The sequence below is a fragment of the Dromiciops gliroides genome, chromosome 2 (genome assembly GCF_019393635.1).
Source record: "Dromiciops gliroides isolate mDroGli1 chromosome 2, mDroGli1.pri, whole genome shotgun sequence".
NCBI lineage: Eukaryota > Metazoa > Chordata > Mammalia > Microbiotheria > Microbiotheriidae > Dromiciops > Dromiciops gliroides.
Genome location: NC_057862.1, coordinates 183883286 through 183897921, shown reverse-complemented (window position 1 = coordinate 183897921; position 14636 = coordinate 183883286). Strand labels below are relative to the sequence as shown.

General features: G+C 40.7%; 1 protein-coding gene across 1 annotated transcript; it reads left to right on the top strand.

Annotated features, from left to right (window-relative positions):
- The first annotated feature begins 1622 nt into the window (after positions 1-1622).
- On the top strand, positions 1623-6994 carry GJD2 (gap junction protein delta 2). The gene is made up of 2 exons (XM_043985936.1): positions 1623-2563; positions 3624-6994. The coding sequence occupies exons 1-2, from the start codon at positions 2493-2495 to the stop codon at positions 4519-4521; spliced, it is 969 nt and encodes a 322-aa protein (XP_043841871.1). The 5' UTR covers positions 1623-2492; the 3' UTR covers positions 4522-6994.
- The last annotated feature ends 7642 nt before the right edge of the window (positions 6995-14636 follow it).

Sequence of the window (14636 nt, the reverse complement as noted above, 5' to 3'; positions counted from 1 at the left end):
TGAGTTATATAATTAAATTATTGTGGGACCATATATATATCCATTTTCCCATATTATAATGGGATATTTTATTTAAAAAATCTATGTAAATTATATTTACAGCATTCTCCATTTAAATATTTTAGTAATCCTATCAAAAATGGAAATAAGGTTAGTCTGGCATGATCTGTTTTTGATGAAGCCATTCTGACTCTTTGTGATCATTATTTCCTCTTCGTCAATACATTTGATGCCCCAAAGTGAGAATCAAAACAAATTAAGTCCCTTGAAAGTCATCAGGAGCAGAGTTTGGTTAAAGTCCCAATTTATCAGATAAGACCATTGAAGGATATTCACTCTACCTTCACAATCATCACTTGATGTTTCATTTACATATTTCCTATTCCATTTCTACTTCTTTATTTTCTTGTGAGACCTGCTGTGGAAGTGCTCTTATGGTATCAAATGTTAAGTAGCAATAGTAGCTACCTCTGGGAGGACAGAAAAAACGAGGCTCCTTAGGTTTTGAAATGATTTTCCTTTGTCTGAAGAAGACATGTATAAATAAAATCACTTCCCTTACTAAGGGTCTATGCTTCAGAATTGTCATTATTTCAAAAGTCTGGGATTGTTAATCTAAGATAAGGCTCAGGGTCTGCTGCAACTAAAGGACTCTGAAATACTTTCTTCTGTGTGTGGTTTAAGTTGTACATGTATGTGGTCTTCCAGCATTTAGATGGAAACAATTCTGCGAGCATTATATTACTAAGAATAATGATACATTCACAGCTCTTCTTTTAGAGTAGGAACACTAAGCATTTTCTTTTCTTATACTGATGGAAAATACTCCCAAACTTGAAAACTACCAATGTGTTCTAATTTCCAGCCTTAAGCTAATGAGCATCCTGGTGTGAAAGAATTTCTAGCCACCAATTGAACATTTGCTCAGGCAGACCTGGCAATCCAAAGCAAATAGGGACTCAGAAATTAAGCTGGACTTATTTGGGGAAGGGGGTGGGTGTATAAAAAGAGAAAGAAGGAAGTAGGAGTAAGGCTAAATTTCCAGTTTAGACAATGTTCGTGCTTATTCCTTTTCCAAGGGGGGTGGTTATGGACAGTCTTTCAGGAGTGGTCCTTATCTATCCTTTTTTTTTCTGAATACTAATATAAATAAGAAGGCGTCCACATACAGCTGCTGCATTGCATATACATTAGTACACATTCAGATAGACATACGCGTATACATGAGTGGACACATACTTCTCTCGACATAGACATACACACGGGCACGTTCACAGCTATGTTCTCTGTCCACCGAAAGGTATTCACACTTAAATCGCCAAATCTTCACAGGCCCACGAAGCCCCTTAATTCCAGTCCTGCTCACAGACACTGATTACCTGCATCTTTACTAGAGCTTTTAAATTAGCCCTATTTTGACGTCTTTTGAGGGGAAATCCCAACTCTGAGCCCACCGTGAGTGCACTAAATGAAAGGAGAAAAATGGAGCTAAACACTAGGGTGACTGAGAAGAAAAGACACAACTGCCCTTATCCCTTCACTCTTAGCCCCAAGCTCCTCACCTCCCATTCCCATCTTCTCCCCATCATAGGCGGAGTCTGGCGGGCAGGTGAGCTCCCGTTGCTACCTGGGCGCTGGGAGGGCAGGGAGAGAATGCTTTGAGCCGCTTAAGGGGGAGGAAGCTGGAGCTGGCCAGTTAGGAAAGCTGCGATCATTCCCCTTGGAGCCTTCCTATGTACTCCTCCTCCCCCAATTGGGAGACCCAGGACTCACCCTCATCCATCCCCCCCTCCCTCCTCTTCCCCTTCCACGACAAGTCCCCAGCCCCAACGGCTTGGGAGCACAGCTACAACACGCCGGCGCTCACTCCCCTCCACCAACCTGGAGTGACGCAGGCAGAGACTACTTAAGGGAGGATTAGAGGCGGCAAGACGCGGATTCCCAGTCTGCTCTGCTCCGTGCACTCAGGGTCGTGATCCCCGCCCGGCCTCCGAGGCGGGAAGTAAGGCAGCAGCCAACACTCTTTAAGGCTGAAAGACCAGGGGCGGGCTGCCCTGGGACAGAGACAAGGCAGGGACCTTGGCTCCCCGCAACCCAGCCGACAGGGAAACAGGAGCAAGAGATCTCTTTCAGCTAGCAGCAGCCTAGTGACCAGTACATTCTTCCAGTCGCCCCCACCCCCTGCTTGGACAGAAGACACACAGGGAATCTTCCCCAGGCTGGACAGCAACTGACCGGTTGGTGCCCTAGTCCCTGGACAGCACCAGCTGCTACCCCACGTCTCTGGACTCGCTTGTATTCCCCCCTCTCTTTTAAGTGGAGAAAAAAAGAAAAAAAAGGGAGGGAGGGGGAAGAGTAGTGGATTAGGTTTATTTTGCTTTTATTTTTGGTCTTTAGCCCCCTGTTGTCAGGTGGTGACTGGGGAAGGGGCCAGGAGCAGGGACGTGCCCAGCACTGCCCAGTCTTTGTCTGCTGCCTCCGAATGCACAGCGATGGGGGAATGGACCATCTTAGAGAGGCTGCTGGAAGCCGCCGTACAACAACATTCCACTATGATTGGAAGGTAAGGGCGCCAAGCCGAGCTGGACCAGATCCTGACAGCGTCCACCCCTTCCCATGGTCCCCTTTCCCCACCTACTCTAGTCCTCTTTTGCGCCCCTTTCCTTCCCCCGTCTTTTCCTCCCTCCTGCCTGGGCCCATGGTGGGACCATCCCAAGCCCAGAGCTGCCCCTCTCTCTTCCAGCTATTTCCTTCTCTCCCCGGGATCTTCCCAAAAGTTGATCCCTTGCTGGGAGGCCCCTTCCGTGGGGTAACTCTTCCCCCATCGGAACCGGAACTCTGGGCACGGGTTGTTGGGTCCCCTAGTGCTCCGAGTCAGAGCTGATCTCCCTTCTGTTTCCTAAATAGAAGCTGGAAGGGAGTATGGTGTTTGGAGAGAGAAGGGCGAAGAGGGAGATGGAGTCATCCTTTGAGGCTGAAGCTTCTTTCCTCGATTTATTCAAGAAAGCTTATAGTGTGAGAAACACACACATACACCAGGATTATTTTTGTGTGTTTATACATATATATAAATATATATATAGAGAGAAACTATTTAAAATATAATATTAGGGACAATATTTACATAGAGGAGAATAAACATTTATGGAGTCCATTCACACATAAATGCACATTCCTAGTTTGCATTTTATGTAGTTGTGTGTACATGCCATATACATAATGAAAATATATGTTGTGTAGAGATGCATTATGTATAGATGAGTCTATATCTCTTGCATATACACAAGTCTCCGATAGATAGATAGACAGATAGATGATAGATAGATAGATGGATGGATAGAGAGATAGATAGATGGATGGATAGATAGATGGATGGATAGGCATACGCGGGACCTCTGAAAAGGAGGTGTTCAAATCCCAGATGATCAGAAAGCTGAAAGCATCATTGCTCTCGGATTCTTAGTTCAGGACCAGTGAATGGTGGACAGCTCCCCAGCCAAAGCTCCAGGGAAACACCATGGATGGGATGGGAGGAGCAGGGGATCCCTAAGCCAGCAGCAGGCCACTGAGTGACACTCAGCCCATGACATTCTTTCTTTCTCCCTCCCTCCTTCCCTGCCCAGGATCCTGCTGACAGTGGTGGTGATCTTCCGGATCCTCATCGTGGCCATTGTGGGTGAGACAGTGTATGATGATGAACAGACCATGTTTGTGTGCAATACCCTGCAGCCAGGCTGTAACCAAGCCTGCTATGACCGAGCCTTCCCCATTTCTCATATCCGTTACTGGGTCTTCCAGATCATCATGGTGTGTACCCCTAGCCTCTGCTTCATCACCTACTCAGTGCACCAGTCTGCCAAGCAGAGGGAACGCCGTTACTCTACTGTCTTCCTCGCCCTGGACAGGGATCCCCCTGAGTCTATTGGGGGTCCTGGAGGAGCTGGGGGTGGGGGTAGTGGTGGGGGCAAGCGGGAAGACAATAAGAAGCTTCAAAATGCCATTGTAAATGGAGTACTACAGAATACAGAGAATACTAGCAAGGAGAATGAGCCAGACTGTCTAGAGGTTAAGGAGCTGGCTCCACACCCATCAGGGCTGCGCACAGCAGCCCGATCCAAGCTCCGTCGGCAAGAGGGCATCTCCCGCTTCTACATTATCCAGGTGGTTTTCCGTAATGCCCTAGAAATTGGCTTCCTGGTAGGCCAATACTTCCTTTATGGCTTCAGTGTCCCTGGACTGTATGAGTGTGACCGCTACCCCTGTATCAAGGAGGTAGAATGCTATGTTTCCCGGCCCACAGAGAAGACTGTCTTCCTTGTGTTCATGTTTGCTGTGAGTGGCATCTGTGTTGTCCTCAATCTGGCTGAACTCAACCACCTGGGCTGGCGCAAGATTAAGCTGGCTGTGCGTGGTGCACAGGCCAAGAGGAAGTCAGTCTATGAAATCCGCAACAAGGACCTGCCTCGGGTCAGTGTTCCCAATTTTGGCAGGACTCAGTCAAGTGACTCTGCCTATGTGTGAAGGGATGGATGGGGGTAGGACTTGGGGAGATAGCAAGTAGCTTCACTCTCTCCATTAAAATGTGGGGTAGGGCTGGTTCCAGAAAAACTTTTAGACAACAGCCTCAAGAAGGGGAAAAGAGAAGAAACTCAATTCAGTAGAAACACTGGCAAATGTCACACCATTGACCCTACAGAGTCCATGGGGTAGAGAAAAGGCTTTCTGTGAAAATGGGCCCTCTTTATCCGATGGGTTGGTATGATCTGACTAGTAATGGACACAAAAGATGACTAGTTAGGACCATATTGAGCTTTGACTGGGCCAAGGACATTGTGAATGGTGGGAGTCAGATATTTTCTTGGTATAAAAATTGTGATCGACCTCCTCATTTTATCCCCTCTTCCTGGAAACCAGGACAGGCATCTCTGAAGTGCTCCTCTTCTTCTCCACCAGCAAGTCTATCCCCAACACCCTGGGACAGCTTGTCAGCTTTTTCTGATTTCGTACCAGTCAAGCAGAGGGAATTTGGGGGGGTGCACTGTTGGGACTGGCTATTTGAAGAGGTTTGCATTTGAGCCCAGACTGAATGGTCCCTACTTATGATGAAAACCTGTAGAATGTCTCTGATTTCCAATTTTCTAACTCAAACTGCATTGGTGCTGTTTATTAGGGGCAAGGGGTGGGTGGGAAGGGTATTGTAATATGCAAATACAAAAATACTTATAGGAGGGTTGTTGCACTGTTTGGAACGAATCATGAGCCCCAGGAACATCTCTGCTGCCTAGCTCATGAATTTTTGAGAGTGTCCTTTTTTTTTTTAAATTTTGGAAGTCTATCAGAGCCACAGAGTTTGTAACTTGGTGTATCTCACTTGCTATTTTCTAATGTAGTTCTCTTGCACAGCACTACAGAGCTTGATTTTGCCATGTTTTGGATTTGCCTGTGTGCTCACACCAGAGACCTTAATCATCCCATGTGAATTCTGAACTCATTAACTTTGTCAATTCTTTAAACACACACACACACACACACACACACACACACACACACACACACACACACACACACAAACACCCTAGCACTGGCCTAAGTAACCTGAAACTAAATACTATCCAGCTAACTTATGTGTTTACTGATACTTATTTGAGACATATACCAAAGGTTCAAAAGTCATTGCTTTGGACTGTGAATAAATGATACCTTCTCTCTGCTCTTATTAATTTAAGTGCCATATAATAACCTTGAATATTTCACTATGTGTTTAGTCAAAGAGTTGGCCAGGGGTACCATTTGGAGTGATACGTTTTTATGAAACCCTTTATTTCCTTTACATTATGACCCTTGATTTAGATATGACAATGGTGTAACATACAACAGTGATCCATCTCAAATAAAGGACTTGCCTTTTTTTGTAAAAACAGGACTTTTTGAGCTTTCTTTCTCCTTTTTTGGGGGCTTCTTTTATTTATAGAAACCCTGAAAATATTATATTTAGCAGAGAACTGGGAGGAGAGGACAGCTTAATCAACTTTATTTGATGATGCTTCCAAATCCCAAATAGTCACTCAAACATGAATAATGTTTCAGAGACCAGTGTATTTTGTGACATGGGAGATGGGGGTTAGAAGTGAGGTCTTAGAATTGTGAGTTACCTCATGTTTAACTTCTCATTTTGGTTTTCCATCTGGATGCTCTCTGGGTGTCTGACAAAACTTCTCTCAATGTATGTTCCAGTAACATATCATAAGTTAGCCAGTAGGAACTGGTTCAAGGAGTTGAATGGGTTCTGTTTCCACTACTTTAACATCTGTAAAAGACTTTTGGAGGGGACAGCTAGATGATGCAATAGATAAAGCACCAGCCCTGGATTCAGGAGGACCTGAGTTAAAATCCAGCCTCAGACACTTGACACTAGCTGTGTGGCCCTGGGCAAGTCACTTAACCCTCATTGCCATGAAAAAAGGACTTTTGGAGCAGATACAGTAGATCTCATGATCTTTTCTTCCAGGCCCCACATTCCCAACTGGATTTTTTCCTGGAAAAAAAGAAAACTCCATCTGCCTTTTAATCTATTACTTTGTGTTAGAATGTTTCAGAAGGGAATGTTTCTTCACTGCCTGAAAATATCCGACATTGTAGAGCTTTCCATGTTCTTATTTGTGATAATATTCTTCACTAGCGTGTGATATCAGGTTCAGTGGACTTAGTAGAGTATTGAAAAAAGTTCTAGACTCAAAGTTAAGAAACTTGGTCTAAGTCTGAGCTCTGCACTCCATTGGCCAATATAATAGATATAATACACTACCCATTTCCCAGGACTCTTGTGAGCATCCAATCTGATAATGTATACAAAGGTCCTTTGTAATTATAAAATGCTAAAAGTTTGTGAGTTATTATTATTATGTGCTCATAATTTGGTCATTCATTGCAAAACTCACATGGAATTTCTTAGCTGATTGTTATACAGATACATGAGAATCTTATTTCATTTTTAAAATTCATGCAGCATGATATTTTTAGGAAGAAAAATGTGGATGGTCTAAAATATAGGATTTTGTCTTGAAATATGCTTCCCAAGAATATTATTCAATAAATTATTCCTTGGAGAAAGCATTTCTCTATTTTTCATTCTGTAAGCTCAAAAGTAAAAAAAATGTTTTAAAACACCTCCACGAGATGGAGAAAGAGTGTTGCTTGATAGCACTAAGCATATGGTTTGGTGTGAAAGAAATGGGAGTGTAGAAAACAAGGGCTGCAGTATTTTTGCCCTGATGTCATAAGAAAGAATTATCATATCTTCTGGGAAAATTAAATTCCACACTAGTTTTCAGATTACCTAATTTTTTTAGATAGGCACTTCCAAATGTCCATACATTGATCTTAAAGGAGAAGAACCTCATAACTTTATCTCAACGTGTGTAAACATCTGCTACAATTCCTGAAACATTAGTCATTGTCTCTTTTGTTTTATTCTTAATAAGGAAACTCTACTGGTAGGACAAAGGAAGATATCATCAGTGGGACCCTCTAGAATGGAGTGGGTTGGGGAAGTGTTTTCATACAAGTTCTTAAGTTTGAGGTTATTTTTTTTTTGGTTGATCCACAAGCCTTTTTCTGAAAGAAAGGGCCTTCTTGACATTTTTCTGAACATCCTCTTCAAATTCCTTTCCATCCTCCATCTGATTCAGCTTATATAATTCAATTCACTAGAACAAACATTTGTTATGAAACTGCTTTGTGTACAACACTGTACTAGGCATTGGGAACACAAATCCAAACTGAATGTAGCTCCTGCTTTTGAGAAATTGACCTTCTACTAGAAGAATATAATATATAATTAGAAAAGTAAATAGATCATTTGAGAAGGGAGAGATCACTAATAACCAGGGGAATCATGAAAGACTTCCTGTGGAAGGGGGCAGAAGGATTCTAAGAGACAGAGGTGACAAGGGACTGAACTCTAGGCATGGGGAAGAGCATGGGCAAAGACAGAAAGGTGGAAGATGTAATGCCAAGTTTGGGGAACAGCAAGTAGGACTGTTTGGCTGGAATATAGTGTGTTTAGAGGGGGTCATGCGAAATGTCTGGAAAGGGAGATTTTCCAATGCCACTTAGAAATGACATTGTTCTTTTTATGTGTAAAGATCCAAGTTCAGGAATAGGCTAAAGGAACTTGAATTATTAGGACTCGAGATGGGAAAGTGGAGAGGGGTTACTTGATAACATTCTTTAAATTTATAATTTAATATTTCAAAAAGATTTAAGATTTCATCAGTTTGGGTACTCTCTCCCTCTACTGATGTAGATGGCAAACTCTCTCTTTGCCTTAGTAGTTGGTTTCATGATTTGACAGGTAGTAGCAGGGCATGGGGAATCATTACCTGATAGTCTTCTGGTGATGACCCTTTCCAAACTTAGCTAGGCATGTCTGTAGACAAGAAACATACAGTCACTTGTTGGTTCCATTTGACTCTCTTCTGACTTTATTAGGATTTTCCAGAGGTTGTTGCTCATTGGCATAGCCTGGCAACATAAATCCAGGGTCATTTCCACACCATGGTGTATAATCAGAGTAGGATTATAGTAGAGATTTAGACCTATGAAGGGTTAAATAATAATAACAGCAGCTAGAATTTATGTAGTGCTTTATTTTTGCCAAGTGCTTTACATTATGTTACCCCATCTGATCTCGTAACAATCTGATGAAGTGCTTACTATTATTATCCATATCTGAATCATGTGACTGTGGGCAAGTCACTTAATTTCTGTCCACCTCAGTTTCCTCAACTATAAGATAGGGATCATAATAGCATCTACCTTCAAGGGTTGTTGTGAGGATCAAATGAGACAATTTTTATAAAGTGTATAACTCAGTGCCTGGCACATAGTAGGTGCTTAATAAATACTTATTCCTTTCCTTTTAAAATTATTTATTTTATTCTAAACTTAAGAAATAAAACAAGCATTTCTATAACATAGTAGAATAGAAAAAGGTGATTATACATGAAACTGCAAATCTATTATATACAATTTGCTATTCCTTTTTCAAAATATAATAAAATTATCATGCAACTTTCTATTTTTTATTCCCTCCTGCCTTCCCCTGCCCTAGAGATGGCTACCATTAAGCACAAATATGTATGTATATATATATATACACACATGCATATCTGTAAAATCATTCTATACATGCTTCTATTTATCAGTTCTTTCTCTGGATGCAGATGTCTTCTTTCATATGTCTTTTATAGTTAATTTGGGTATTTATAACAGTCAAAATGACTTATTCACTCAGTTATTATTAAAACAATATTGTTCTTAATATATACAATATTCTCTTTGTTCTGTTCAATTGGTGAAGAAAATGAGGCTGAGAAGTTAAGTGACTTGCCCACAGTCACATGGCTAATGAGGCTCTGAGGTGGAATTGAAACTCAGGATTTCATTTTCTATTCATTGCATCACCTAGCTACCAAAGGGAGTGAGGAAAGATAATTTCTATTTCTAAAGGGTAAAGAAAATGGGTTTTAAGTGAGGTGGGAGGAATTCAGGGAAGATATTAGAAAGGACTCCCACTTGGGAAGGATTGAGAATTACTAAAAAGAATTATCAAGGAAAGTTGTTGATTTTCTTTACCTGGGAATTGTATAGCAAAAAAAAAAAAGGCAGGGAAGGGGAATGGGACAAGTATCTTTATAGGGGAGTTTTAAACTCCTAAGACTGAGGAGTTAGATTAAATAACTTCTCAAAATCCAGTAAAGCCTGATTATTCTGTGGTACATTGGCACCTTGCAACCACAACATGCTTGGGGTTTCCAATGCCATATTTTACCTTGTGGTATACTGATCATAGATTTTGAGCTAGAAGGAAAGTAGTGCTTAGGGATTCAGTCACTATACCCCCAGCATCAGAGTATTCCACGGTTCCAAATAAAGTTTGGCAAATGCTATATCAGTCCCTTGCATGCCAAGCAATCACTTGACAAGTTTTATTTATGCAATGCCTACTAAGTGCTGGCCACTGCAAAAGACAATGAGGTTACAAAGATTAAAAAACAACAACAACCCCAGCTCTTAAGTAGGTTATAATCTATCACAGGAGACAACATAAACACACATAAGGTAATACTTAATAAACAATAAAGAATATATGCCTGGTAGTAAAATACATAGCTGTTGGGGAGGGGAAGCACTAAGGTGAAGCTCTAATGTATGAACCTGGATTAAAGTCCCCAGAGAAAGTCTTAAACAAATTTCTGGGAAATAATCAGGCAGTTTTTTATTTGTGTTGCTCTTTATTAAGTTTATTGCATATCTTTAGAGCAGAGGTTCTGAACCTTTTTTTTGTCATGGCCTCCTTTGGCAGTTTGAAGCCTATTGACAGTTTCTCAAAATAATGACTTTTTTCTTTCTTTCTTTCTTTTTTTTTTTTGTGGGGCAATGAGCATTAAGTGACTTGCCCAGGATCACACAGCTAGTAAGTGTCAAGTGTCTGAGGCCAGATTTGAACTCAGGTTCTCCTGAATCCAAGGCCAGTGCTTTATCTACTAGCCACCTAGCTGCTCCCAAAATAATGGTTTTTAATGCATAAAATAAAATAAAATACATAAGATTGCAAAGGAAACCAATTATATTGAAATACAGTTATCAATTTAAAAAAAACAACAACAACAGACTGGGGTAGGTAGGTGGCACAGTGAATAAAGCATTGGTCCTGGATTCAAGAGGACCTGAATTCAAATCTGGCCTCAGACACTTGACATTTACTAGCTGTGTGACCCTGGTTAAATCACTTAACCCTCATTGCCCTGCAAAAAAAATTCACAGACTACAAATTAAGAACTCTGGGTTTATAGGAACACTTATTAAAAGTGGTTATGATTGGATAGAGCACCGGCCCTGGAGTCAGGAGTACCTGAGTTCAAATCAGGCCTCAGACACTTAACACTTACTTTCTGTGTGACCCTGGGCAATTGCCTCACTAAAAAAAAAAGGTGGTTATGATTTCCTGTGTTATACTTTTCCAATATATATGATGAACTCTGGATTGTCCTTAAGAAGTATCTTTTTCCTACAAAATAACTACTTATTCTATCAAATATAAGAGGTCTGCAATAAAGAAAAGTGAAGAGCTATTAAACTCCTTTACCCCAACGTGCTTAGATTCAGGTGACTTATTGATAAACTGGATGGGGGAGATGCCATAGATGGGCTTTAGACAACATCTCCTTATTTGAGAATATAAGGGCTAGACTGGCAAAATCTAGCTCTTATGAGCATGAACAGTGTGCTTTGGCTGAAACAGTCAGTCCTCACATGGGTTTCAGACTATGAGTAGCTATGAATTTTTCCAGTTTGTTAATCACAAGATGAAGAAAAAGACTTTTAATTGACTGTTGAGACAGAATGGGATTCAAACTCAAAAGTCCATAAAGTTCAAAACTCCAAAGTTCATAAAGTCATGGCCTAGTTTGTTCCATCTCTCTTTCACCTAAAGCCATTCACTTGATGTTTGATGCCCGCTATGGGTGAAAGAGGACCCTGGGCACTTTCCCAGCCTGGAGACTCTCAGGGGGGTCTCTTTGTCAGGTGTCAGTACACACCTTGGTCTAGCTCAGTAACCTATCAAAAGTCATTTTCTTTGCTTTGTGGTTACCAGATGGTAAATAGTCATAGCTGCACATACTCATAAAGGCTGGACTTAATCATGCCCCCCACCTCTTACATATAGGAATGTTGTGGTCTTGAGTGCTAAACTCTATGGCAGTGGAATACATCATCTAAGCAATGCTATAAAAATGGACAGGCTTCCAGGGCTGTCCCCCATTCTCTAGTTCCATCCAATAGAATGTGTGTTCTATTTTCCTAGGAGCCAATCTGGGTCAATTTCATCACTAGAAGGCTGGTCACTAGGTGATGACATTTCATGAAGGCCATCTACTAAAGCATGGGGGATTGTGATGTGTGTCAGTGGAGAAACTACACCAATGAAACTGTGGATTTTAAAAAGTATTTCAGGACTTATTAAAGACAGGTCAGATTTCTGTCTCCCTGCTTCGCCCCCTTTAAAAAAGTTACAAATAGAATTATAGTGACATAATGGAAATTTTTATGCTAACTTTTATTACTTTTCTCCCTGTCAACATCAGGCCATCTTTGAATAAGCTCTCCTGTGTGTGGAATGGGATCTATTATTGCCGCCACTGTGACTACCACCACCACCATGATTTCTATTATTACAACTTTTACTAAGCTTCTCTACTTGTGTAAGCTGAATGAGTCACTTATAATCCCTGTTTCCTCATCTATTAAAAAAAGGTGTTTGGGGCGGCTAGATAGCACAGTGGATAAAGCACAGGCCTTGGATTCAGGAGTACCTGAGTTCAAATCCGGCCTCAGACACTTTACACTTACTAGCTGTGTGATCCTGGGCAAGTCACTTAACCCCCACTGCCCCGCAAAAAAAAAGAAAAAAAAAAAAGAAAGAAAGAAAGAAAAAAAAAGGTGTTTGGATTTGGTAGCCTCTGAGGTTTCTTTTAGCTGCAAATAGAGGACCTTGTGAAATCATTTAACCTCTTTGGGCCTCAGTTTCTTCATCTATAAAATGAGGGGTTTCCTTCCAGCTCTGAATCTATTCTGTAATCCTCCTCCTACTTCCAAAAACCACAAGAGATGTGGAAATTAATCTGGAGGGAATGCTTAGACCCACCTACAGAGAACAACAGGATGATCCAAAATAACTAAAGATCTCATGAAATGATTCACCTGGGAAAGAAGCCCATGAAAGCAAAGCTTAAGCAGCTTAAGGTTGTGTTTTTTTGTTTTTTTTTTTAATAGTTAATTTAGGGGCAGCTAGGTGGCGCAGTGGATAAAGCACCAGCCCTGGATTCAGGAGAACCCAAGTTCAAATAAAGCCTCAGACACTTGACTCTTATTAGATGTGTGACCCTGGGCAAGTCACTTAACCCTCATTGCCCTGCCAAAAAAAATAGTTAATTTATTTTTTAATTTATGAAACAAAACAAGCATTTCTATAACATAGTGGAATGAAAAAGTATGATCACACATAAACCTACAAATCTATTGCGTACAACTTGCTATTACTTTTTGGTTTTGCTTGCTTGTTTTGTGGGGCAATGAGGGTTAAGTGACTTGCCCAGGGTCACACAGCTAGTTAAGTGTCAAGTGTCTGAGTCTGGATTTGAACTCAGATCCCCCTGAATCCAAGGCCAGTGCTTTATCTACTGTGCCACCTAACTGGTCCTTACTTTTAAAAATATAATAGTTATCATGTAAATTACTCTTTTTTCTTCCCTCTCCCACCCTAGAGGTGATTACTGTTAGATACATATATGTATATTTGTAAAAATATATATGTAAAATAATTCTATGCATGCTTCTATTTATTAGTTCTTTCTCCAGATGCAGATAGTATCTTCCTTCATATGTCCTTTGAACTTAATTTATGTATTTATAATAGTCAAAATGACTTAGTTGCTCAAAGTTGCTCTTAAAACATTCTCTACTCGTTTAGGTCTTCATTATTTCATGAAAATCTATCCATGTTTTTCTAAAATCAATGAGCATATCATTTCTTTTAGCACAGTAATATTCTATCACGATCAGAACGGGAATTTCCTTTGTGCCCCAGAGAGAAGCATGCTGGCCATCTACTAAGGAATGGGGAGTTTATGATCTTTGTCAGTGGTAAGACCACACCAATACAACTGTGATTAAAGACCTATTCTTGATAAGAGAGAGCTGTAATTTACCGATCCAACCCTAGAAGGAAGAATAATCAGGCCAATTTGCTAAATATCTCATAATTATTGAAAAAGATGGCAATGTATATATATATATATATATATTTGGTGAAGCAATTGGGATTAAGTAACTTGCCCAGGGTCACACAGCTAGTAAGTGTCAAGTGTCTGAGGCTGGATTTGAACTCAGGTCCTCCAGAATCCAGGGCTGGTGCTTTATCCACTGCACCACCTAGTTGCCCCAACAGTATATTTTTTATTTCTTTCCTTTTCAATATAATTTATTGTTCACTGAAATGTTATCTCTCATGTCAGATAGTGTGATGGAGCATAGGATGGAGCTCTGGATTTGGAGTTAGCCCTTCCTGGGTTGCAGAGAGGCATATTTCGTCTCAATGTAAGGGAACTTTCCTAGTAACTAACACTACTCATAAGTGGAATGGACTGCCTTCAGAAATAGTTCCCTTTGGGAACTGCCCTGCTGTGGAGGCATCCAGTTGAAGGCTGGGTGATACTGCAAAAGGGATTGCTATTCAGACATAGTTTGTTCTAGGTGGTCTTTGTGGTCCCTTTCTATCCTGTTTGGTGATTCTATTTTGGTTCTGCCAGTTAATAGCTGTGGTCATTTAATCTTTCTGAATCTTAGTTTCCTCATTTCTAAAATGGGAATAATAATGCCTATGCTGGCTATCTTAAAGAATTTGTTGTGATGTGTGTTCAAATGAGATAATGTAACTAAAGCATTTTGGAACCATAAACACCATTGAAATGTCAGCTATAATTGCATTTTCCCTTGATTATTTTCCTATCTGTATATCACCAACCTTTATCAGCTATGTTGATTTGGGAGAAGATAAATACTATTCAACAACA

Bases quoted from the DNA above. Each gene is read 5' to 3' on its own strand.
- GJD2 (XM_043985936.1), top strand. From the start codon at position 2,493: ATGGGGGAATGGACCATCTTAGAGAGGCTGCTGGAAGCCGCCGTACAA. The intron at 2,564-3,623 runs GTAAGGGCGCCA...TTCCCTGCCCAG, and splicing joins CATTCCACTATGATTGGAAG to GATCCTGCTGACAGTGGTGG.